This window comes from Myodes glareolus, chromosome 11 (assembly GCF_982192425.1).
Source record: "Myodes glareolus chromosome 11, mMyoGla1.1, whole genome shotgun sequence".
Classification (NCBI taxonomy): domain Eukaryota; kingdom Metazoa; phylum Chordata; class Mammalia; order Rodentia; family Cricetidae; genus Myodes; species Myodes glareolus.
In genome coordinates, this window is record NC_142036.1 from 47,453,665 (window position 1) to 47,480,057 (window position 26,393).

The following is a 26,393-nucleotide window of genomic DNA, read 5'->3' on the forward strand; positions in this document are numbered from 1 at the left end:
TTCAGATAAAAAAAAAATTCTGTAACCCTGAAAATGTGGACTAGCTAAGGAGAAAAGTGGGCAATTGCCAGGGATTTGCTGAGACCTTTGGAGTCGGGAGGAGGCAGTATGGGCACCTTGGACATGTCAGACTTTGATGGAGATGAAAGGAGACGTAAGGAATTCCAGAGGTCCTCATAGATCTGGGGTTGGGGTTGGCAGCGGGGGGGGGGGGGACGACGACGACGACACGCAGCAGCTGATTTGGAGAGCTGCCATGGTTCAGCCAGCTGCAGCTTTGGCAGTTTTGGGGCAAGTGATATAGATGAGAGAGGGTTTTTGACGTCAGTGGAATGATAGATACAGCACTGTGACAAGTTTACCTTTGGATTCTTGCCCTCTTTGGCTAACAATGCCCGAAGTCTTTCTTGCGAAGGTGGTGCAATGAAGATGATATATGGTTTCAAATCTGAATTCCGGAGGGTCTTCAAAGACTGTAAAGATATTTGGTTAAGATGTCGATAATGTTTCCAAGCATTTTATCAGAAATAATTCATAATACCTTGAGATAGTATCGTCACTCCCTATAAAGTATATAACTATAAATTCACGTATGTTACCCTAGTGCTCTATATACTGAAACAGAGGTAAAAGATTGAAGGGATAACAACTGTATGATAATAAATCACGTGGATTATAATAACCACATTAAAGTTCATTTTCGAGGAATTAGAATCCAGGAAGTTGCCTTTCTAGGTGAAGATACTAAAAAGCAAAACCAGAGAAAACCTTCCGGTCCCTAGGCCAAGCACACCCAACCCGAAGCAGGATTGTATGCAGTGAGACTCTGGACTCACCCTTCCTAGCACTGCATCACTGTGCACAGTTAAGCTGAAGTATGCTAACAGGCAGGATTGCAGACATGCCCTTTCTCATGTGAAGAGACACTAATACGCTAAACTATTTGAAATCTTATTTGTTAATATTTGTTAATCCAAATAAAGAATTCCAAAAGAAATTAAAAAGTTTCCTTAAATAAAATGTTTATAGCCAGGTGGTGGTGGCGTACACCTTTAATCCCAGCACTCGGGAGGCAGAGACGAACGGATCTCTGAGTTTGAGGCCTGCCTGGTCTACAAGAGCTAATTCCAAGACAGGCTCCAAAGCCAAAAAGAAACCCTGTCTCGAAAAACAAAAAACAAAACAAAACAAAACAAATGTTTACGATTGAAATAGCACAAACCCAATGTCTCTGCCCTCTAAAAACTCAAACCCAAAACAAACAAGCAAAAAACCAATTACTATTTTAGGAAGTCATTCAAGAATCAACGTCTGTCTATGTACATCCACCTAATGCTCGCTTTTGTTTTTTGAGACAGGATTTCTCTGTATAATAGCCCTAGCTGTCCTGGAACTCGCCTTTGTAGGCCAGGCTGGCCTTAAATGCACAGAAATCCTCTGCCTCTGCCTCAGTCTCCTGACTGCTGGGATTAAAGACATGTGCCATCATGCCCGGTTTGCCCACTGATTTTATGGCTTGAGTTGATATCAGCAACAGACTCAGCCACATTAATTAAAGTTCTATGTTAAAGCTGAATCATTTATAAAAAGCAAATCATTTCCATAGCAAACACAATCCTTAAAACCCAAATTTCTAAAGGTAATGTTTAAAATAGAAATCTAAGAAGCATTGGCTAGTAATTTTAAGTTTGGAATACTCTATCAAATAGGTGAATCTAAGGTTTTATTACTCAGAAAACTCTGAGTCTTGACTGTGATACTTGTGGGCTGTTGAAATAATGGACTTTAAAAAACTAAGAATAATCCTCGAATTTTCTAATTTTTGTCAGACGAAAAAAGATAGTTCTAGAGACTTAATGTATAGTCAGTACCTATTTTAAGTTTCATATATATATATATAGAGAGAGAAATGAAATAATTGTATGAGAACTAAAATACCCAAATATATGGCTTTTTTGGGGGGGGGTTATCGAGAAGAGTTTTTCTGTAGCTTTGGGGCCTGTCCTGGAACTCCCTTTGTAGATCAAAGTGACCTCAAACTCAGAGATCCACCTATCTCTGTCCCCCAAGTACATTAAAGGCGTGTGCTACCACCGCCCAGTCCAAATACAGTTTTTACTAGATTACTTTACAAAATGCCCTCCAAGTTCAACACTCTAAAAGAATATTCTAGTTTTACCTGTGTTCGAAGACTTAAGAGACATATTTTGCCAGAGTTAATTACTTGTCGTACAGAATCTATGCTGGTTCCATACAAATTTTTCTCAAATTCACCATGTTCAATGAACTTGCCAGCTGCTATATCTGCTTCAAATGCTTGCCGTGAAACAAAGTGGTAGTCTCTACCAGCTACTTCATGGTCTCGCCTATTCCGAGTTGTATCTAAGCAAACAAAACCAGATAAAAATAATAAACACAAGGGGCTGGAGGGATGGATCAGAGGTCCTAACACTCCTATCAGGTGGCCTATAGTCCCAGGATACAAGTGTTTTCTGCTCTCAGCAGGCAAGTGCACTAACTGTACATACCTCCCCCAACATACAGATAAATAAAATAAATTTTTAATAATAATTACTAACAAATACGGATCAGTGTGGAGAAGGATTTTTACTTCATAACACAGATTATGAAATAAGGAGATGTTAAGGGCCTGTGTGCTTAGCACTGTTCCTATGGAGACGTGAAGAAAAACTAGTTGCAATGTCTTCATAGTTAACCTTAGCTGCCGTGGTCCATTTTGTTTACACTGTAAAGCACTGCCAAGTCACCTTTCCTTAAAGTTTATTTTCATTAAGAGTAGGTACTGTGGGCTGAGGAGATAGCTCAGTGGTTAAGAGCACTGAACTCAGAGGTTCTACATCTGCATACAGCAACCCAGCAACCACATGGTGATGAGATCTGATGCTCTCTTCTGGATGTAGGCAAGTATGTAGACAGAACATTGTGTACATAATAAATAAATAAATCTTAAAAAAAAATAAAAGGAGAAGGTACTATGTAATCTTAAATTTGTTTTCAGAAATTAGGTCTAAATTTCTATCTTCACCATGAATCTAAAAAGTTAGGAACTGAGTTTCCTATGCAATAGGGAAAGGGGTCTAAACTAAACTTGATTTAGAAAATCCCCTAGTGCCACACACTTAGGAACATTTCAATTCCTCAAGAACTACCTTTAGTAAAAATTTGTCAACAGGTTTGGTTAAGCAAATTTCCTCTTTCATTGGCAATACTATTTCAATAAAATGAACATTTTTCCCTGTGTAGTTAAGATTCTGAGAAAAGCACAGGAAAATGGGAATGTGTCCAAACTTACGAGGAACTGCAGATGCAAAGCGGTCTTTTTCTTTGTTCATGAGTCTCTGGCGCAATTCATTCTGGCCACAGTTCTGTGGACCAATCAATATGATAGGTCGTTTTCTATTTGCTGGCTGATGGTAAAGTGACATTTCCTCATATGTTAAGATCTCTTCATTGTCATAATCTTTGAGAAAGAAAGAGTTAAGAATTTCAGAAAGAATTAATGTCATGTCATAAAGATATACTTTCTTACATAAAATCGCTAAGTTTTGTCGGTAGTGTTATGTGTTTGTTTTTGAGGTATGAGCTAGCTCTGTAGCCCAGGCTAGCTTCAAATTTGTGCTCCTGCTGCCTCAGCTTCCCAGGTGCTAAGAAGACAGGTGTTGGGGTGTCTAAGTCACCCTGTCAAATTTGAAGTAACTAGTTTGCAGCACCTGCTGTAACAGAGACTGCTAGCGGATAAGTTTATGGTAGAATATGTTGTTTTCATAAAGATTTCCCTTCATCGGGTATTTTTAGGGTCAGATATAATGACAGAACGCATGGGTAAACGTCTGCATACAGTGGCCACAACCAGTATATCTGAGAGTGCTAGAAGGCTCTCCTGTAGGTGCAAGTTAAAAATAAATCATACGTGTACTATTTATTCTTTAACCCAGAATCATGACTCAAAATACAAACTATAAGGAGTGAAGTAACTTTCCTAAAGCTATCAAGTCAGAACAAAGGCAAGCAATTAACAGCCTGGGTCAGGAAGGGACACCGGAAGTTCCACAAGGGAGGGAACTTTTTTAGATTTACTAGTGTCCAGCATAGAGTTGGAGCACAGACTACATTTGTTTAATTTCGAACTCAACTGTTTAATTAGTTGCAACAATTTAAGCAGAAATTTTCATATCTGAACTAGAATGTCTTAGTCTGCAACCTCAAGGAATTTACTGTGAGATAAAAGTACATGTTTATGACCATAAAGCACAGCAGCTACTTTCCGTAGTAATGACAACTACTTCTTTTCTCAGTCATTTTCTTTCTCCTGAGCTTCTTCTAACGTGGCATTCTAATTTCCAGACTTACTCATCTCAACATCTGGGGCTTCAGATTTGCAAGTATCCTACAGTATAGAAACTCTCAGAGCTGTATTTGGTCATTTTGAGTCAGTTTTAAAAAATAAAATAAAAGGTGCTGGAATGTGGCTCAGCAGTGGAACACTTGCCTTGAATGCATGAGGAGGTCCCAGATACAATTCTCTGCAGAGAGAAAGATCGGGAGTGAAGGCAGAAAGGAAAAGAAATAAAGCAAGCAGGGCTCATCCCCACTTAGATCTGCAATGTACTAGCAAAGATATTCATCAGTTTTATTCTGTAAGATTAAAAACTTATTGAATCTTCTTAGTTACATAAAGTACCAAGCATAAAGGATGTTTGCTTTAGAAAGCAATTATTAAAGCTGATTGAATTTTAGATTCAGCATCATATAGAATATCTAATAATCTAGCTGGGTGATGGCCCATGCCTTTAATCCCAGCATTCAGGAGACGGAGGCAGGTGGATCTCCGTGAGTTCAAGATCAGCCTGGTCTACAGAGAGTTTCAGGACAGCCAGGGCTATTACACAGAGAAACTATCTCAAAAAACAAACAAACAAACAAACAAACAAGAATATCTAATAATCCTAAATTTTATTTTATTAGTTTAGTTTGTTTCACATCCTTGAGAAATAAGCCTTGCATATTTTTAAAGTAGTGCTTTTCTAATGTGGACCAACGCAGGGCTAAGGAATTTAAATGCAATGAAGACCAATCAAAAGGTAAGAGGTCCAGAATATTAGAAAATAAGAAAAATGACAAGTGGTGATGTTGGCTGACCCAGATTGTCGGTGCCACCATCAGGGCCACACCTGCCAGTCAGCTGCCAGCATATGCTGTCCTGGGAACATAAACCCAGTGTGGCCAGAGTTCTGGATTTTGAGAAAACTTCTAATCCTAGCAGTCTGTCAAGTGTGCTGGCCTTACTCAGTAAGGAGTGTGCTCTGTAGAAGAGTTGACTTTGTGACTTAAGATATTGCAGACAAACTTCATATTTTATTTCACTTTTTTGAAAAAAAATTATTAGAAACAAGTAATAATTTTGCAAACACCTTAAATAGAAAAAAAACCCAAACCTTGCAGGAAAAATTGACTATTATAGACATTATAAATGCAACTCCTGCTATACTCCTTACAGGAAACAACTGATATTACAGATGTTATAAATACAATGCCTGCTATACTTGAGATTAGAACTTACCATCATTTTTATTGGCGTTATATAAAACTTTTTTCCTCTTCTTTTTATTCTTCTTTGCGCACCACAGTTTTCCTGTTGATTAATCAAAAATTGTTATACAGTATTTATGTCCTTAAACAATGCTATTTCAAACTGATCTAAAATATAATACGTATATTTTTGACAGAACTATTTTGTCATTTTCTATTAACTACACACTGTAGGCAGATGTCTAATATTTTCATTTTTTCTTACAACTAAAGATAATGAGTTTTGCCTCTTCTCTTACTCCCTCAATGCATACACCGTTCTTTACTGAAAATTCTAGTGTGTATATTCAGCATGGTTGCAGATGAAAACCCAGGACTCTGGTATCTAACCTGACTTTTCTGGCTCCTTATCCTCTTCTATGGTTTGCTTCATGGCTTCTCGTTGCTGCTGGAAGCTTTTCCCTGAGTAACAAAGAGAAAAAAACAGGCAAACAGTTGAGATAAAAGGATAAAAAATATTTTTAATCAAAGAAAAAAAAACACTAGAAGTGATTTTTCACACTGCCCTCCTAACCCTTCAGCCAACACAAGAATAATTCCAGCTAAGCTATATAGCCTACAAATGCCCCTTTTAACAAAAAGGTTTAGTTTTAATTTTTAACTATGTGTATGTGTGGTGTGTGTGATGTAGATCCCGTGAACCAAATTTGGGTCCTTTGAAAGAGCAGTATGCACTCAATTGCTGAATCACCTCTAGTCTGCAAATGTTGAAATTTTGACCCAGATTATTAATCTAATCATATGTATTATTTATCATTTTCTAATTCCAAGACATCAGTCAACATACATATTCATTGGCATTTATATTTCTCCTTTTGTTTCATGTATGTAAATGTGATAATAATTTAATTTTTACCTTTGTTACAAATGATACAAATAAGTAGAAAACACTTTTTTCTCAATGAACTAATGCAAGAAGTTTTCAAAGTGTCTAACCTTCATCTCAGATCTCTGCCTTCAAATAAATTAGGGGAGAAGATGCTATGGATTATGGCTGCAGGCCTCTGCACAGTTAAGTACATGTCCTACCACTGGGCTGTGCCCTCAGTCCTTCAAATGCTTTCAATCTGTCTCTTACCTGGAACAAGTCCAGCGAGAGGCTGATTGTCTTCGTCCCCCTCTCTATAGGCCTGCCACCAATTTGGATCTTCTTGACTGATCACATGAAGTATATCTCCTTTTTGAAAAGACAGACCTAACTCTCGACATGGAACATAAGGGTCATCCGAGGGATCATAATCAAAATGAGCTTTTACATGGATCTGAAATATAAAAAGGGTAAAAATAAGACCAAAAATACATAAAATGGTAAAACAAAATATCCAGCACAATGTAGCTTATGTGTTACAGTGGTGCAGAGAAATGAACTAAAATTTAGGTAAGTAATTCAGGTAAGTAACAATACTTCAGGGTAGATTTGCTTAAGCTCATCTGTTGACATCTCTGTAAACCACAAGGTGGAAGGATGTTCACACTGGGTTAATGTTAACAGCTAACAAAGGTTCATCAAGGGCAAGGTAAGCAGAATAGAAACAGCTTGACCTGTGAAAACAGTGACCTCAGTAAGGCATGCAGCTTCTAACCCACTTGAGGAAAGGCAAGTCCTTCTGTAAGAGTCCCGTGTAAGTGTCAGTTTCCCCGGGACTGTCATAGCCAGTGGACTTCATGATCAGTCCAACTGTGCCTTACTTGCTCAGTGTTTCTTTTAAAAGTGCATGTAACTAGCATGTTCCACACGCTAAATTATCTAAATCAGGATGATCAACTGGGAAAATATCCTTACCATATTTTATTCACATCTATGAAATCCATTTATAAAAAATAAAATACAAAGGAACTAGTGTCTCCAGAAATGAGGTCAATGATGATGCTGGACGTGGGGTGGACGACAAGGTGAATAGTGGCTAAAGGGGATATACGGTGGGGATTTTAGATACTGATGACATTATGGTTCTCTAGTTGGGTATTGTTTGTAAATACAGTAAAGGTACTTTGTCCAATTTGCAAGTGGGGTTCTGTTTATCTAAGAGGGTTCCCTAGAGAACCTTCTATTCTTGATATAAAAACAGACATTTGATGTAATTCATATGCTACACAGTTTAGAGTTTCAGTATATGCAGAGACAGGCCAACCATAAATATTGATAGACTATTTTAACTTTCCTGCACTCAATATTGACGAGGGATTATTCCTGTTCTCTTCCTATTCCCCAATCGCACATCTAAGGTACCACTGATAAATTTCTGTTTTTATGGATTTACCTATTTTTGGATATTGTATATAAATGAACCTTTTGATCGGCATAAGTTTTTCAAACTCTTCTTTATTGTAGCATATACTCACATTTTAGCCTTTTTATCAAATAATATCTCAGTGTACAGACAGATAAAGTATACTTTATGATGATTTAAAGTATATAAAATAAAATATAAAAAGTATTTTATGATTGCTGAAAGCAATTGTTAAGTTTTTTTAAAAAACTTTTTAGCTCTTATTTATTATTATTATTATATACTTGCATGAATATTCATGTCCAAGTTGTTCTGTGAATATGTTTCCAATTAATATATATACTTAATAGAAATTGCTGTGTTGTACAGTAATCAAGTCTATCATTTAGTAGAGGTAAGTTAAATATTTAACATGCAGCAATACACGACAGTAATGAGCTATATATGTTTGTAAAAGTCCCTTTCTGTTACTGAGCTAAAGTCAACTGTAACTATATAACGATAACAGCAATGTCAAGAATAATAAAAATTCTGAAACTGAAGTGTGTTGTGTATTTTACATTTAAAAAGTCCTGAGTTTACTAAATTTTAAATGTTGATATTTTATACTTATTTAGATAAAATCATTCAATTTCTCTGTTTTTACTTGAACACACTATATTCAGTGAAGTTTCTAATACCAAAAAGTAGATAGAAGTCAAGGAACAATAAACAAATATTTAAACTTTACTTACTACAGTTTCTTTAGCAGGAGGAGGCTTGATTTGTTGACTAGGGATCAGAACAAATGTCAAAGTACCATGCATGTCAGACTGTAACAGAAAGGTTGAATTACTTTAGAAATTTTTATGAAAATCATCCCACAATCTTATGATCAAATTCCCTAAACAGGATGATCCTAGTCAATTTGGTGAAAATATGGATATGGATATTTTGTAGCTTTTACAATAGACATCAATAGGTAGTAGACATACTACTGTATGAACTGATGCTAAATAATTAAGAATATAAATGTTGTTTGTCTCTGGGAGTACTAGTTGATGCTTGTTAATTCCAGCACTTAGGAGGACATGGGACAGAACCAAAAAGGTCAGTCTAGGCTAAATAATGAGTTTTACTTCAGCCAAGATTAAGAGTGAGGCCTTATTTTCAAAAAGGAAAAAGAAAAATCATAATTTGTACATCTATATAATATGATCAAAAGCCATCCTCAAAAGACAATTATTCTGAGCCTTTAATCCAGTACTCAGGGTGTACGGGAAGGTGCATCTCTCTGAGTTTGAGGCCTGCCTGGTCTACATAGTAAGTTCCAGGACAGCCAGAATTTCATATGAAACCAAGGAAAGAGAGAGATGGGAAGCGGGGGAAGGAAGGGAAGAGAGAAGATGGCTCATCAATTAAGAGCACTCATTGATCTTGCAGAGAATTTGGGTTTGATCCCCAGCATCCATAGGGAGGCTCACAACCATATGGAACTCCAGCTCTAGGGGATCTCATGGCTTTTTCAGATTTTCTCAGATACCAGGCATGTATCACATGGAACACATACATACATGCAAACAAAACACTTATACATAAGCAAATCTTAAAAAACTCTTTTTATAAAGGTAATTAGAAGTGAGTACCTGATTATGCCAGCATTGCTCAACAGAATTTGCTCAACAGAAATGTGCTGTGGCTATCAAGATGATAGCCATTAACTACACAATAAATCTTGTTCAATTGTAGCTAGTGAGAATAAGAAACTGAATTTTAATTTAATTCACCAGGCATTCACTGGGTGTATAGACACACATAAAATAAAAACAAATCTTTAAAAAATAATAAAAGGAAAAAATAAAGCTATTATATAATAAGGCTCAAAGTAAATAAAAACAAAGAAAACAAAAACCAAACATAAAATAACAAAAATTGACAAGTACTGTAAAGTTAGGCCAGACTATCTTATATTCACCAGTTATTGAAAAAATGCTCTGAAAAAATCCCTTCTAGTTTAATAACAAAGTAGATTTTTAAATGAATCAATTATTATTCTACAGTCTGAACGTACCAATAAATCAAAAACCTCATTGACATCCTTCCCCCGAATTTCAATGCCGTTGATCTCCAGAACTTCATCTCCTTCGTGTAAGAGTCCACTTTTCTCTGCGGCACCTCCTTTCACTATCCGGCTAATGATGACAGAATCCATTTCATTACGAACCGTGGCACCCTAAAAACACCCAACATCTAATTTAAACATAAAAATGTAATTTTTTGTTAAGCATTTCATTTTAAATCCTATTTTTTAATCTAATAAGATTAGTCTTTATATGAGAATAAATTCACTCACATGGCTACGGTCAATAACTCATTATACATGAAAGCAAAGATTCCCCCAAAACACTTTGTTTCAGAAATACTTTACTCATTACAATTCTGAAATGACACAGATTTTTGATGCATATAATAACAGAAAAATGTACTCAGTGTTTAAATACATAAAAATCAAATCATAATTGTTTTCTTCTGGATCCTATTCCAAGAGCAAGAAAACATCTAGGCATAACCAATACACACAGGGACTAACTATAAATAATTTCTTAAAATACAAAATACAATTAAGGGGTAAATAACAATATGGTTAATTATGAAAATCAAGCTAGGAGGAGGTGGTGGCGCATGCCTTTAATCCCAGCATTCAGGAGGCAGAGGCAGGCAGATCTCTGAGTTTGAGGCCAGTCTGGTCTACAAAAGCTAGTTCCAGGACAGCTAGGACTGTTACACAGGGAAACCCGGTCCCGAGAAAACAACAACAACAAAAAAGAGTGGACAGGATCCAAAGCGACAGAGAAACCCTGTCTTAAAAAACCAAAAAAAAAAAAAAAAAAAAAAGAAAAAAGAGAAAAGAAAATGTTAATTACAGCTGCAGTCAGTTCACATTAAAATGTAATAAATACTAATATTTATTATGCAAATCAGAAGAACAGTGAAAAATATACTCAAAAGCTAGAAATGTAAGCAACAAGATAAAACTTCTTTTCTGGGGTTCAGTGGTTAACAGCATTTGCTGTTCCTTCAAAGGACCTGGGCTTTGTTCCCAATAACCACACAGGGAAGCTCACAAACCCCTTTAACTGCAGTTCCAAGGGTTACAACTTCTTTTCCTGGCACATTCATGTACCTGCGTGTATGTGCAGCAAATACATGCACTCAAGCATATACACACAGTGAATAAACAAATCTTTTACAAACACCTAATTTTCTTAAGAATTTACATTATTATTGTCAAAACTTTCCGTTTTAATCGTCTGGAAGAAACTAGTTATATAAACTGCTTACACATTCTTTTTTTAAAAATATTTTTACTACTCTATTTGTGTGTGTATATGTGTGTATGTGTGTGCGATGTAAAAGTCCTCAATCACTTTTATATTTGGAAACAAGGTCACTAAACCTGGAGCTGACTGATTTGGCTAGGCTGCTGGCTTGCCAGGCTCCAGAGGAGTCTGCTTGTCGCTGAGAGCTGGGATCACAAACATGCCATCATGCTGGCTCTTCACAGAGGTGCTGGGGTGCAACCTTCGGATGTTTATGCTTGTGAACCAAGCATGCTCCAATGAAGCCACCTACCTAGTTCCCAAAGATTATATCTTCCAGTTGTCATTCTAAAAGGTAAGTTATCACTCCTTGACCCTCAATAAGTATTTCATAAGCTTTTATTTTCACTAAATTATGAGTGGACAGGCAATGAAATTAATTTTTCAACCAAATAAGGGTCTTGAGCAAGACTATATTTGAACTCCAACAAATTAACCCACAAAGAGAAAACTCTCCAGGAACATAACAGGATCTTCAACTGTGTACCATATGAGATCTTTGTATAGAAGAAAATCTCAGATCAGACGTGGGAACACTTACCAATGGAATATCACGAGCCTTTTCTATACGAACTATTTTTACAGTTTCTCCTCCATACTGGCCGATACTTTCGTACACTCTCTCATCTGTAATGGGTTCTAGCTGCATTTCCTGCTCAGCAACCTTATCATGGGCCAGTAAAAGTGCCTGTTTCAAAGAAACCCACAGTACTTTAAGTAAGAACACGACCGTAGTTCCTCATGCACATAGTATTATGACCAAGTCCTTAAAGGCTTAAAATGCCAGATAATCATACAAGGATTTTTTTGTCCAATTTTAAAATAATCTATTTAAAAACATGATTAGGATAGTTTCACATATGAAGATGTATAACCCAACAATTACTTTGCAGAGAGGACTACAAACACAAATGCTAGAAACATATACAATGTTTTGTGTTTTCTCTACCTGAATATGTGGAGCATTTAACAAAGCAGTTAATTCTTGTCCTTCCTTCTGGTGGACAGGCTTTAAGACAGTTTGTACCTAAGAAATTAAAAAAATTATTTTTCTGGTTCATAGGAATTAACATATTAACATAGTATCTATGTAATATAGTACTTTTACTTTTAAGTGAGAATCAAAATGAAAAAAAAAGCACTGCACTTATAGTGAAGAAAAACACTAAAGGAATATATGAATAAAAAACCGTCTCCCACAGACTCTTCACTTTTGTTATGGGTAAAAATTACACTTTTTTGAAAGCATACTCCAAATGTGGTATTTACATCTGCAAATGAACCATTTCCATTTCAAATGTTTCTCCCAACACAGCATAAAATACATTAATGATTGTAAGACAGAAGATCTGCTCTACCAGCTACTTATCATGCTACTTTAGAGGTTTAAAAAACTACATTAAAGGGGGCTGGAGAGATGGCTCAGAGGTTAAGAGCACTGCCTGTTCTTCCAAAGGTCCTGAGTTCAAGTCCCGGCAACGACATGGTGGCTCACAACCATCTGTAATGGAGTCTGGTGCCCTCTTCTGGCCACCAGGCATACACACAGACAGAATATTGTATACATAATAAATAAAATAAATATTAAAAAAAACTACATTAAAAATCAGAGATGTCGCCAGGCAGGGCTCACGCCTTTAATCCCAGCACTAGGTAGGCAGAGGCAGGTGGATCTCTATGAGTTCAAAGCCAGCCTGGCTGCCTGGTCTACAAGAGCTAGTTCCAGGACAGCTATACAGAGAAACCCTGTAAAACAAACACAACACAACACAACACAACAAACAAACAAAAATCTGAGATGTCAATTTAAAGTTATACACTTACAAGATAAATGGACAATGTGTTCTTGAGAAAACTCCCACAGTTATGGTAAGTTTTTCGGGCCACTGTGTCTGTCTTTATAGGCAGGCTGACCTCAATCATGGAAGCCTCTTCAAAGGCTGACTAAATGACCTCAATCTGTGTCTGCATTGTGTTCTTTCTTTCCTAATACTGCTGGATGGCTTAAGTGACCATAGGTAGTGTCTACTTTTCCATCCTTTTCAAAGAATCAGCTATAATGTAATGATTATCTATTCTTCCTATTAGGAAATTTAATTATTCTTTCTTATTTCCTTGGCTTCTAGTTACTTGAACTAAAAATGAAGTCCTCTTATTTGCAATTTTCAATCTCTTACCAATGAATATTGAGGCAGGTATGTTTCTCTGAACATACTTTCTCCCAAAGATTATACTGTGTGCTCTTACTGTTCAGGCCTCATTTTTGCCCATGCACCTCTGAACCCCACAGCCTCTCCAAAACAGTACACTACAACAATGTGGACTACAAAACCAAAGTTATCACTATTAGTGAAATTTAAAGAGTAAGCAAGGATTAAAACAGAAATTCTGTATCACTTATGGCTATTTTATTAGCAATTCTCCAATTAAACCTATCAGACGACAAGATGAGGATCAATTTTTACCACATCAAGCATACCAAGGCAGTGAGGAGAGTTGGAAAGGTGGCTCCACAGTTAAGAGTGCTTGTATTCTTGTAAAGGATTGGAGTTTGATGCCCAGCACCCATAGCAGGCAGCTCACAACCACCCGTAACTTCAGATCAAAGGGTTCTGATGTCTTCCTCTGGTCCCCGCAAGCACCCATACATACACACATGTGTGTACACACACACAGACACACCATACACACACACAAAAAAACCCTAAAATGCTGTGATAGTGCTGGGTGTAGTGGTGTATGCTCTAATCTCCTCACTCCGCAGGCAGGAGGATTCCTGTGAGTTCCAGGTAGATCAGGGCTGCCTAACAACGTACTGAAACTACTCTGCCCCTAGTTTTGATAACTAGAAACTATAAGACAATGCTTTTCTTTTGAAACTGTTTCTACTTTTAAGTCAGTTCTTAGACATCTCTGAAATCTTTCTTTAAAACAAAACAAAACAAAACAAAAAAACTATAAGTCGGGCAGTGGTACCATACGCCTTCAATTGCAGCACTCAGGAGGTAGAGGCAAGCAGATCTCTGTGAGTTTGAGGCCAGCCTGGTCTACAGATTGAGACTTAGCTTCAGGAGAGCTAGGGTTACATAGAGAAACCCTGTCTTGAAAAACTAAAACAAAACAAGAAAACTAGAACTCTGATAAATACTCCCTTCACTACCAGCAAGCCCCAAAACCTAGCGTCAATACACATCTTTAGCTGAATTTACAAGGCTGAAGGAACTGAAGGACTGTTCTTATATGTTACTGGCCCCTTCCCACAAGCCTATAATCAGAATATATTAAAAAGACACAACTACACCTCATATTTGAGGATCAGTAACTGGAAAGCTGGCAAGATGGTTCAGTGGTAAAGGCACTTGCCATCAACCTGACAACCCAAGTTCAATTCTCAAAATGCACGTGGTGGAGGAAGAGAACTGACTCCTCAAAGTTTTGCTCTGACCGCTACATTCAGACCACAGCATGTACACACACACACTCCACAATAAACAAATAAATGGAAAAAACAATTAAATCGAACCGGTAATAGGAAACAATCTCTTTCAACAGGTTCAAGTGACCAAACACATTGTGGGATAGTCACACAATAAAATACTATTACTAACTACCAGGGCTGAACTCAAATGAGTGGCAATGTGCTTCATGTGTGAACTGTTGGGTTCAATTTGACATATGCACAGAAGAGCTGAACCTCAAGATTACACTGAGCAGAGGAAATCAGACACTGTCATGGTTTGATGTGTCATGATCCCCTACCCCCGCCAGCTCATGTTTTTGCACATCTGATCCTCAAGTGGTGGTGCTGCTTTGTAAGGTTACAGAAGGTAAGGACCACTGAGTTTATGTGTGTATGCATTATGGGTTCTAACTCTGTCTCCAGCATCTAAGTCTGTTTCTGACCACAAGTCAACGTAGCCGGCTGTCCTACATTCTACTGCCACAATGAGCTACCCCAATGCCTCACCTTTTCAACCAGGATAAGCTATGACCTCCCAAATCCTGTGAGCCCAAACAAATCCTCCCCATTTAAGCTGTTTCATACCAGGTACGTCCACACTGACAAGAAAAATAACTAATGCAGATACAAAAGAGTAAATATTGTCTATTTATCTGACATGTTCATAAGGCAAATTAGTAAAGCAGGAAGCCGATTAGCTTATACCAAAAGGAGCAAAAGAATACAAGAGGTAGTTACTGTCCAGGGACTTGAGCAAGCTTTCTGGATGGTGGATGTTTTAGTAACTTGTGGGTAGGTGGAAGAATTCACAGGTGTACACACAGTTATTTACACTGAGCCAACCACAAAACACCAATTTTTAACAACTGCAAACTATATCTCAATAAAACTGGACATACACACACACCAAGGAAATCTCTATGTATATAGTTACTACTTAGTATGGCACAGAATTAGTTACAGGAACTCTTGCTCCATACCCAAGTCCAAAGCCACTTGAGTTTCTTCCACAAAAAGACAGAGGATCTGCATGTAACTAGCAGGCCTTCCCATTCATATACTTTAAATTTTCCCCTACTAATGATACCTAATATAATAGCTGTGTAGTATTGTTTGTGTTCAGTACAAATTTAAATTCCTTCAGAAAACTAAGCTGAATCTGAGGATGTGCAGTCCAGTGACACAGAGGGGCAACTTTTTGTTTGTTTCTGTAAAGTCTTTGGGACTGAATCCTGGGCCTCACACATGCTAGGCAAGCACTCTAGCACTGAGCTCTATAATCAGACCTGGTAGCTATCTCTATACCTACTTTTACCAACATGAAATCATACTGTTCAAACTGTTTTGTAAGAGTATTGAATAACTATTTTGATCTGATTTTCAATTATAAATAACCACCGTCATCCTCACTGCCTCTTTCCTAGTCACTTATAGGATGGAGTATAAGATCCTTAGCATTAAGCATCACCTGATTCTTGCCTCTTTTCCAGCCCTGATCTTACTCATGCCTTTAGGGTCCACCATTAAACCACTGGTTCACATATATGCCACACTGTCTCCCCACAATTCTGTGCTCATGCTACCACAACAGAAGTTTCTGTCTCTCTCTCTCTCTCTCACACACACACACACACAAACACACACACACGTACACACACACACACCCCAGTATTTAAAAAAAAAAAAGAAAAATTAAATTCTATTTCCTGATATGTTGGCTTACATTTTACTCATAGATGTTTTTAGATAAGCAAAAGTTTATTCCATGAAATTCAAGTTATCAATCTTTTCTTTTGAAAAAGTGTAAATTTGAGCTGGAAAGACAGCTCACTGGTTAAGAGTACTGGTTGCTCTTCCACAGGTCCTGAGTTCAATTCTCAGCAACCACATGGTGGCTCACAACCATCTATACTGGGATCTGATGCCCTCTTCTGGCATAAAGGAATACATGCAGATAGAGTACTCACATGCATAAAAAAATTAATCTTGCTAGGCGGGGATGGCACACATCTTTAATCCCAGCACTCAGAAGGTAGAGGCGGGTGGATCTCTATGAGTTTGAGGTCAGCCTCGAACAGAGTGAGTTCCAGGACAGGTTCCAAAAGACTACAGAGAAACCTTGTTTTGTTTTGTTTTTGAGACAGGGTTTCTCTGTGTAGCCTCGGCAGTTCTTCTGGAACTCACTTTGTAGACCAGGCTGGTCTAGAGATCCGTTGCCTCTGCCTTTGAGTGCTGGATTTAAAGCTATGAGATACCATATCTGTCGCAATATGTTTTTAAAAAAAACTTTCAGCAAAACCACTTAAGTTACCTTAAACAAAAAATTTAAATAAATGGAATATAAGTGGTAGTTTTAATTAAAAAAAACCTGTATTTCCTGCAATGCTGTGAACTGAACCTAGGGCCTCATATATGGTTAGAACACCAAGCTATACCTGGTGCTCAACAATTCTCTCAATGAAAAGAATATCATGCAACTAATTTCAACAGTAAAAGGTGAGTTCACAGAATAGGAGTCCAACAGCTCTTTGAAACTCTGATAGATGGCTAGTTCTTCCTTTCTATAAACAGATCCATATGTCACTCTGCCCTGGGCAACAGTAGATCTTTACTGCATGTAAAGTTTTGCCATTTTAGGCATTTCAACCAGGAAAACACCTCCCTTAGGGAAACTATGCTCATATATAAAGTATCTCCTAACTTAACATAGTCTGTAGCTCTTACAAATAGTACTCACTCCATTCCCTTTTCTATATTTTGTGGACTCAATTAAATACATTTGATGTTTTCAGAAGTATTTTTGTAAGATTAAAATAACCTGAAATTCTATAATAATGACATATTGTATAATGTTCCAAAATCAGAGCTTATTTGTAATGTTTTAAAACCTTCAATGTGAAAGACGCTTTGGGACACATTAAACACTGACCATCAACTAGCATTTGAACCTAGAATTTAAAAGCAACATATTAAAAAAAGAAACTTTTATGGAGCAGTAGAACTGGATAATATGAGCTGGAGAGACGGTGAACAATTAGGGCATGGGCTCCTCTTCCAGGAGACCTGGGTTCAACTGCCAGCATGCACATGACAGCTATCAACTTTCTGTAACTCCTATCTGTAACTCTAGTCCCAGGGGATAAGACACACTCTTCTGGCCTCTATGGGCACTGCAATCATAGGGTACACAGACATACATGCAGGTGAAACATGCACACATAAAATAATAGAAATTGATGATCTGCAACATACTATTTTCATAAGAAAAATCCCCAAATTGTCAATAAAGAGTTATTTTTATATTTCCCGATTATTAAGGATTATTTTATCTGAGTTTATAATATATAATGGTCACAGAAAACTATACTAAGTGTATTAAAACTGAAACATGTTACGCTCTATATTTACTTTATACATAAATTAACTCTTCATGATCAGTATTAACTAGGTTATAAATACTTTCAGAACATAATGCATGCAGCAGTTTTTTCTCATTTCCCATTACAATTCTTAGCAGGTAACCATTATCAATTACCTCAGACAATAATGACTTCAGCCTTGTCATAGTCTGCTTTGACTAATAAATAGCCAGTGGATGTCAACAAGACATTCAGACACGTACCTCTTGTACAAGGTCTTGTACATTGGCGATAAGAGGAAATGGGGGACTGGCCTTGCTCATGTGCACCGTGACAGCATTGTGTATCTTGAACGCATTCTGAAAATCTCTGTTTTGCACAAGCTGTAAAAGCAGTGAGATATCCTCCTGGCTCTGGGAATCAACCAAAGTGTGCTGGATGTGTTTAAGCGAGGAAAACAAGTCTTCAATTTCTGGTAGGAAAAGGAAAGTTGTTCCCAAATTAGTTGTTTTGGCTTAAATTCAACACATTTTAAGATAAATTTCTTAAACCAGTAAAACTTTGTCTTTAGGGTAAAACTAGCTTGCATAGTTTTAAATGTCAATCATTGTTATTTTACTAATGCTACATAACTGTTAAAGCTATAAAACTTAATAACTTGCATTTAATTAAGAAAGCATTTTAATCAGAAAAATGCATTCTTACTATAAAAATAAATGAGGGAATACAGAATTAAAATAAAAATATCAACAATTCAACCATCTAGAAAAATTTCACCTCTTAGCATCTTTTTTTCATTTAACAGTATATTTGCTTTTCCAAATCACTATTTTTAGAAGAACATTACAAGTAATAGGTAGGTCCATCATATTTTACATAGCTAAAGCACAACTCAGAATAATCATTAAAGTTCAACATCTAGGATGCTTCCATTTTAACTATTATAAGGAATAATAGATATTTCAGTACAAAAAACTCATTGCTACATATAAATTTGCCTGAGAGTCTGTCAAGATGTTTTTTAGAAACAGGTACTAGAAAGATGACTTAGTAGTTAAGAGCTGCTCCTTCCTGAGGACCCAGGTTTGATTCCCACGTACCCACATTGCAGCTCACAGCTGTTTGTAACTCAAGTTCCAGAGTATCCAACAATCTATTCTGGCTTCTGTGGACACCAGGTTTATAGATGGTGCACAGACATACACACAGGCAAAATATCTATACATATAAAATAAACAAATGAATTTAATTTCCTAGAAATAGAACTTTTACTTAAGATTCTATTTAAAAGACAAACTCGTCAGGCAGTGGTGGTGCACACCTTTAATCCCAGCACTCAGGAGGCAGAGATAGGCGGATCTCTCCAAGTTTGAGGCCAGTCTTGTCTACAAAGTGAATTCCAGGTCAGCCAGAGCTGCAGCACAGAAAAACCCCTCTGGAGAAAACAAACAAACTAACTAACAAAACAAATTCAAACTCAGTCAGGCAGTGGTGGCATATGCCTGGAGGACCTCAGTGAGTTTGAGACCAGCCTTGTCTACAAAGCGAGTTCTAGAACAGCTAGGACTGTTACACAGAGAAACCCTGTCTTGAGAAAAAGAAAGAAAGAAAAAAAAGCCAAACTCATTTTAGAGATATTTTTTCTAATTTATATTATATTAGTAATGTCATTACTAATATTCACTATTATTTGCAAAACTGATTTAGTAGAGAGAATGAGGTGTTTTCATATTACAAACACCTTAGGGCTTCCACTGCTTTGATAACACGTCAGAACCAAAGGCCACCTGTGCAGGAAAGGGTTTATTTCATCTTACACTTCCAGGAAACAGTCTGTACCTGAGGAGGGCGGGGCAGGAATGTAAGAAGGGCAGGAACCTGAAGGGAGGAACTGAGGCAGAGGCCATGGAGGAACACTGCTTACTGGACTGCTCCCTATGCCTTGCTCAGCCTGCTTTCCCACACACCCCAGGGCCTACAGCACAGGAGAGGCTGGTCCACTCCCACATAGATCACCGCTTAAGAAGATGCCCAACAGACAAAACAAACAAGCCAAGCAACTCCTTTTGTTGTCTACAAAACTAATAAATGTGTGTGTATGTTTTTTAAAATGTGTAAGTTTCTGGTCTCTGTGTGGTTTTCATGCCTACTGATACGCATACACAGCGTACTCATGTTCCAGCTGATGATTAGACACAAATGCTTAAGAACTATTTGTAGTTTTCCCCGTTCCCCAACATGGTTGTGTGTGTGTGTGTGTGTGTGTGTGTGTGTGTGTAGAGAGAGAGAGAGTTTTAAAAAGTTTTAAAAGCCTTTAAAAATTTTTGATTCTCAAAATTTTTCATAATTTTTGGCATATGTTCCATTCTTATTTCTCTAAAATAAAGAGTCCTTTTGTGATTTTGATGAAAACTAAACTTGTAAATGAGTATGGCAAAGACACAATATAGTGGGCACTGTTATGTACAGTCACATGGGGAAATGCCTGAACTCTTGTTAGTTCTAAAGAAAAGCTACCAACTCTCATTCATATTGTATGCCACCATTTAATAGCAGTTAAATTTTTTAAATTTACATTTAATTTTTTATTTGTGTGTGTAATGCATGTGTGTGGGGTCAGAGGACAATTTGCAGGCATCAATTTTTGCCTTGCATTAGGTGGGTCGAATTCAGGCTGTCAGGCTTGGTGGGATGCACCTGTACCCACCAAGTTAAATTTGAAACATGTTTTAAAAGTACTTCAGTAGATTCTTGAAGTTCTTATCTTTCCCTCCCAAATCAAAACAGCCCCAGTGGCCCTTATTTTTTGTCCTGTGTGTGAGTGAGCACACACACAAACACCTCATTAACTACACAGCACAATGAAAAGTTACATGGCTATCAACATTTTAAAATGAATCAAAACTGGGAAAAACTATACTGACCTAGGAACTTGTTCCAGAGCTATATAAGACTTGAGAGCTAGAGTTTAGGCACAAACAATTGTTATATTTACAAGAGTAGATCAGAATATAGATTTTACGAATCTATCAAATTCTAAGGGGTGATCATATTAAAAAAGAACTTTATCTTTAGAGCAATACAGGAAAACATTTAAGTAACTTAAGAAAAAACTATGAAATCTACAGAGCAGTTAAGGTAACTGTCCACAATTTTTTGGGACTACAGATACTTCCCAAAGAGCAGGGAGTCTTATTAAAACTGCTAATGACTGTTAAAAGAGGCTCAGGGTGTTTGTCTGAGAAATGAGACAAGTGAGGTGCCTCAGGCTTCACTGTGGACTGAAACTAATAAGTAACCTTAGTTGAAAAGGGAACTGCAGGGTCTCTGCAATTCCAGGGACAATGAAATTATTTTTAAGACTAAAAAGTTGTTGGGAAATCTCTCCTGTACACTAAAGCTACTTAACAATGACATACTAATAATATATTTTTAAAAATTAGCTATATTTTCACCTATTTGCCATAATTACTGGCATTCTCACATACTATGTAGCTTTGCCAGTTTTTTTTTGGGGGGGGCAAATCCAATTACATAGGGACACTGTTAAATTTTGTAACTGCAATACCAATTATTAGAATAAACCCCTAAGGTAAGCTTACTGATAGTAGAAACATTTAAGACTTAGATAGATACACATTGCCATTTAAACTGCCTCCCAGATCTGTACCAACTTATATTGCTATAAGCAATGACTGTGAGTACCTGTGGAACAATGGTCTTGTACCCTGTCAAGATTTGTCGCATGTATTGGTTTAATAAAACACTGATTGGCCAGTAGCCAGGCAGGAAGTATAGGCGGGGTGACCAGAATAGGAGAATTCTGGGGAAGAGAAAAGGCTCTGTCTGCAGTCGGGACCCAGACGCAGAAGAATCAAGATGAGAATGCTTCACTGATATAAAGTACCAAGCCATGGGGCTAATTATAGGTTAATTTAAGATGTAAAAGTTAGTTAATAAGACGCCTGACCTAATAGGCCAAGCAGTTTATAACTGATGTAGACCTATGTGTGTTTCTTTGGGACTACACGGCTGCGGGACCAGGAGGGACAGAAACCTCTGTCAATAAGTGTCTGTTTTGAAACATACTAAATTAAGGGTTACTGATCTTTTATTCTTTGGTGAATATATTTTTGTAAGACATGATCATTTGCATTTCTTTTTTCAATTAATTTATCCATAATAACAGGGATTTCACTGATTATATTGATATTCCTGCAGTCTTAGGTGTAACACACTGAATATAATTGCATTGTTATTTTAGAATAATAGCTTTTAATTGAAAGTATCTATAACAATAACTAAAGATGGCTCATAGTATAAAGTATTTGCTGCACAAACTTGAGGACCAGGGTTCTGGTGCCCAGCACCCACTGCTTATGGTGGCCCTGTGAAGGAGAGACAAGACTCCTGGAGCAAACTGGCTACCTACACTAGTTGACTTGGCAAGTTCTAGGTTTAGTCAGAGACCCTGCTTCAATAAAATGAGGTAAAGAACAATTGAAAAAGACCCTGGATGTCAACCTCTGGCTTCCAGACACCACGAGCACACATACATATGTGCACATATATGAACACATCTGCCCTCCCCTGCAAAAAAAAAAAATCACTAAAGAAATTTAGAAGAGTTGTATGTCCAAGAATTCTACCACAAATACAATAGCATGCATGTATGGTGTAGAAGGTCCTATTGTTTTTGTGTTGCTTTCATTGGTTAATAAAGAAACTGCTTTGGGCCTGGTGATATGGCAGAACTTAGGTAGGCGGGAGACAGAGAGGAAGAGGAAGGGGCCTGGAAGCGCTTCTGCATCCAGGTAAATAGTCCATGAGACCATGTTCCAGGAGGTGGGTAGGTATTAGCTGTAACCTTCCCATAATATATGTGTATATAAACACACACGTAGGCAAAACACACATACACATTCATTTTTTCTATTTACTTTGTGTGTGTGTAGCTACAGGGACAACTTGAAAGGTTGGTGCTCTCCTGCTACATCGGCTGTAGAGGTATAAACTTAAGGTCATCCAGGCTCAGTAGCAAGTGTCTTCACCCAGCTGGCCTCCTCACCCAAAATACTTATTTTCAAAGATTAGAATATTTAGTTTTAAGTTTCTTAAAAAAAAAAAAGTTTTGTCCTAAACAGTAAATTTTTAAAGGCCTTACACTAATACACTATATGCTAATATGCTATTTCAGGACAGTTCACTTCTGACCTACTTAAATAAATGCTCCTAGTCAGGCAGTGGTGGCAGTGGCAGGCAGATCTCTGTGAGTTCGAAGCCAGCATGGTCTACAAGTGCGAGTTTCAGGGCAGGCATCAAAGCTACACAGAGAAACCCTATCTCGAAAATCCAAAAAAGAAAGAAAGAAGGAAGGAAGGAAGGAAGGAAGGAAGGAAGGAAGGAAGGAAGGAAGGAAGGAAGGAAGGAAGGAAGGAAGACTCCCTTCTCTGATGGTTACACCTGTAACCTCTGTCTATATAAATTCTTTAACAGTAAACAATGTCAGGAGTTTCAAAACATCCTATTAGACAGAACAAAATCTGTCCTGTCAAATGTGACATGTTCTTCTGAAATTAAGATGAAGACGGGGTTAGGTTGTGCTCAGTGGGGAGCACCCATGTAGAACATACTTACAATCCACTAGACTAGCTCAATCTCTAGCACCTTAAAACACAGCAAAGCAAAACAAGACCCAAGACAGAGATGAAAGAGAAATAACACAAAGGACAGAATAAGATTTCTTTCATCCTCACTGTACATGGGCAACGGACAAAGAAGAACCTTGTACAGAGAAAAGCAAATAGAAGAACCACAGGGCTAGTGAGAGAGACTGTGAGGGCCGAGCAGGAAGCAGACAAAGGGAGTGCTGAGGCAGAGAGGTACACAGGCCAAGGAGGGTGATATTCTACAGGGCAGCAGAGGTAGCATGGCAAGTCTGGGAGTCACAACTTTCTTATAAAGCATTTCTTCATATCTAGATTAAATTCCTCACTGCTACAGTGTAATTAGTTCTTCTTTACTTGAATCTCAGTAGAAATTATTTTAAGTTTCCACTATCATATCAAATATTTCATGTTATTTAAATGTTGATTACATATGCTAACAGAAATCAAGTATATTGGCTTTGGCATATAATAAAAAAAACACAGCTCCTTAAATTCACCTCCTGACTTTTTTCTAGTCTTGGCTCGCTCCTAAAAATAAAAAACAGATTGAAGACTATAAGACAGGCAATAGGATCGGGCATGAGGGCACAACTTTATAGTTCCAGTGTTCAGAGTGGGAGGCAGAAATATCCAAGTTAGAACACAGCATGGTTTACATAGGGAGTTCCAGGCCAGTTTGGGCTTTATAAGGAGATTTTCTGAAAGACTAACAAACCAAAAATAGGTAAAAGGAAGCAAGAGTCTATTTTCAAATACTTAAGAATCTGGGAACATTTTTTTAAATTTATTTTTATTTATATGTATGTCTTCTCTGTGTGGCTGTGCACACATCTGGGATTGTGCTTGTGGAGGTCGAAGCATCAGAGTCCCCTAAAGCTGGAGTTACAGGCATGTGGGTGTGAGGAACTGAGCTTGCGTCCTTTGCAAGGGCCCAATGCTCTCTTAGCTGCTGAGTCACCTCTCCAGGCCCCAGTCTTTCACTAGAACTGGGAACAGAACTAGGTAATTGCTCAAATTACCTCTAGGAGCTAAAGCACTCCATCTCTAGGGTTGTTTCCCAGCACGAGAGCTGTGTTCTGTGAATTAATCTCATTTTTACTTAGTACTTCCATTTAGTCATAAGTAGACAATCTAAAAATTTATTCCAGCACTGAGATTCCCAGGGATCAATCCCAAAGCCTGGCTCACTCTAAGCAGTTATACTCTTTTCTCTTTTTAAACTCAAGAACACACAATTCAGATCTTTGAACTTCTGTTGTTAGTGGACTAGGCCAGTGTGAATTTGTTTAAAATAATCAGAAACTTAAGAAATATTCTGAACAGTAATTATTCATTAAGCTAAATGTAAAAAAAGAAACTCTAGAGACAGAGTTTTACATAATAACAACACTGCTTGCCTAGTATGTGCCAGGCTTTGGTTAAGCTACCAACAGTGCAACAAATAGAAACAATAACAACAATCTCCAAATACAAGTGTACCATTTGCTTACATACAATCTTCCATTTGGGCCTCAAGAAAACCTTAATACCAAGGTTCAGAAAGATAAGTAACTTGTCCAAAGTCAATAGTAATTAAGTGACAATAAAAATTTCTTAAAGTGTGGGTATGAGTTTTGTGTACCACATGCATGCAGGAGTCACTGATGATCAGTAGGCATCAGATCCTCTGGAAATGGACTTACAAGTGGCTCTGACACCCCACCCGCCATTGTGGGCCCTCTGCAAGAACAGTAAGTGCTCTTATCCATTGAGCCATCTTTCCTGCTCCTGTCAGCATTTAACATGCCGTTAAAAAAAGAAAAAAAAAAAGAAAAAAAGAAACAATTCTTTGCAAGACAGGAAAAAGTTAAAAATTACTATTACTTAATAATGTAGAATCAAATTTTAGGTATGTATAAAAAAGTTTTAAAGATGTAGCACTGAATTATTTTTAGTAAAATTATGTTGAAGAATCAAAATTTATAGGAGTGTGTACATATTCCAAAGAATTCTTAAATCTTTACAGAAGCTCTAATTTTAGCAATTGACTCAGAAGTTTTTCAAATGGTCTTGACACTTAAACCTATTTTCCATTGGTTTATCACTTCATTTGCGGAAGAAACAAATGTCAATGGAGATATGGCCAATAAGGTGTGTTCAGAAGTACCTACAGTAGGCCAAGCAAACATCTGACAGCGAAAGTAATATCACAAGGAAGACAATGTAAAAAAGATTCACTGACCCCGAAATTTTACTAACTTTAAAGAAACTTTATTTTTAAAACCTTATTACAGTAGGACAGAATTGTAGCCTCGTGATCAATCCACATTGATCAAAAGTTGGTTCATATCAGGAATGTGCAGGAGACGCGTTCCTTTCATTTCATCCTTTACCCACCTTTACTTTCTTCACTTCTTTCTTTTCTCCACTTTAAAATATCTGGTATAAATCAGGAGGTTTTAACCACAAAATTCAAGAGTTTCCTACACAACTATCAAACAACTCACTCTGTGTGTGTCCCCGTGTGTGTCCGTCCGTGTCCGTGTGTGTCCCTGTGTGTGTGTCCTTTCCTGCTGCCACTTCAAGGATGTACCAATTACACAGTCACATATGTAGCAGAAAGCAGTTTTCTCTAGCTTATTTCCTTCATTCTGCCTACTTGTTCACAATACTGGCCCCAATTATATAACTGTTAATAAAAACAGAAGTTGAACTCAGAAACATCT

The 26,393-nt window shown here is 37.3% G+C and overlaps 1 protein-coding gene across 2 annotated transcripts in view; it reads right to left on the reverse strand.

Moving 5' to 3' along the window:
• Pals1 (protein associated with LIN7 1, MAGUK p55 family member) overlaps nucleotides 1–26,393 on the reverse strand; it is a 43,437-nt gene that overhangs the window by 7,923 nt on the left and 9,121 nt on the right. For both annotated transcript variants that reach the window (XM_085697466.2, XM_085697465.2), the window contains exons 3-13: nucleotides 18,283–18,491; nucleotides 12,150–12,227; nucleotides 11,742–11,888; nucleotides 9,892–10,053; nucleotides 8,576–8,653; nucleotides 6,689–6,872; nucleotides 5,941–6,012; nucleotides 5,582–5,653; nucleotides 3,314–3,481; nucleotides 2,180–2,382; nucleotides 363–473 (exon numbers count right to left, since the gene is read on the reverse strand). In XM_085697466.2, the coding sequence (XP_085553592.2) occupies nucleotides 363–473; nucleotides 2,180–2,382; nucleotides 3,314–3,481; nucleotides 5,582–5,653; nucleotides 5,941–6,012; nucleotides 6,689–6,872; nucleotides 8,576–8,653; nucleotides 9,892–10,053; nucleotides 11,742–11,888; nucleotides 12,150–12,227; nucleotides 18,283–18,491 (1,484 nt within the window). The remainder of the gene's footprint in view (nucleotides 1–362; nucleotides 474–2,179; nucleotides 2,383–3,313; nucleotides 3,482–5,581; nucleotides 5,654–5,940; nucleotides 6,013–6,688; nucleotides 6,873–8,575; nucleotides 8,654–9,891; nucleotides 10,054–11,741; nucleotides 11,889–12,149; nucleotides 12,228–18,282; nucleotides 18,492–26,393) is intronic.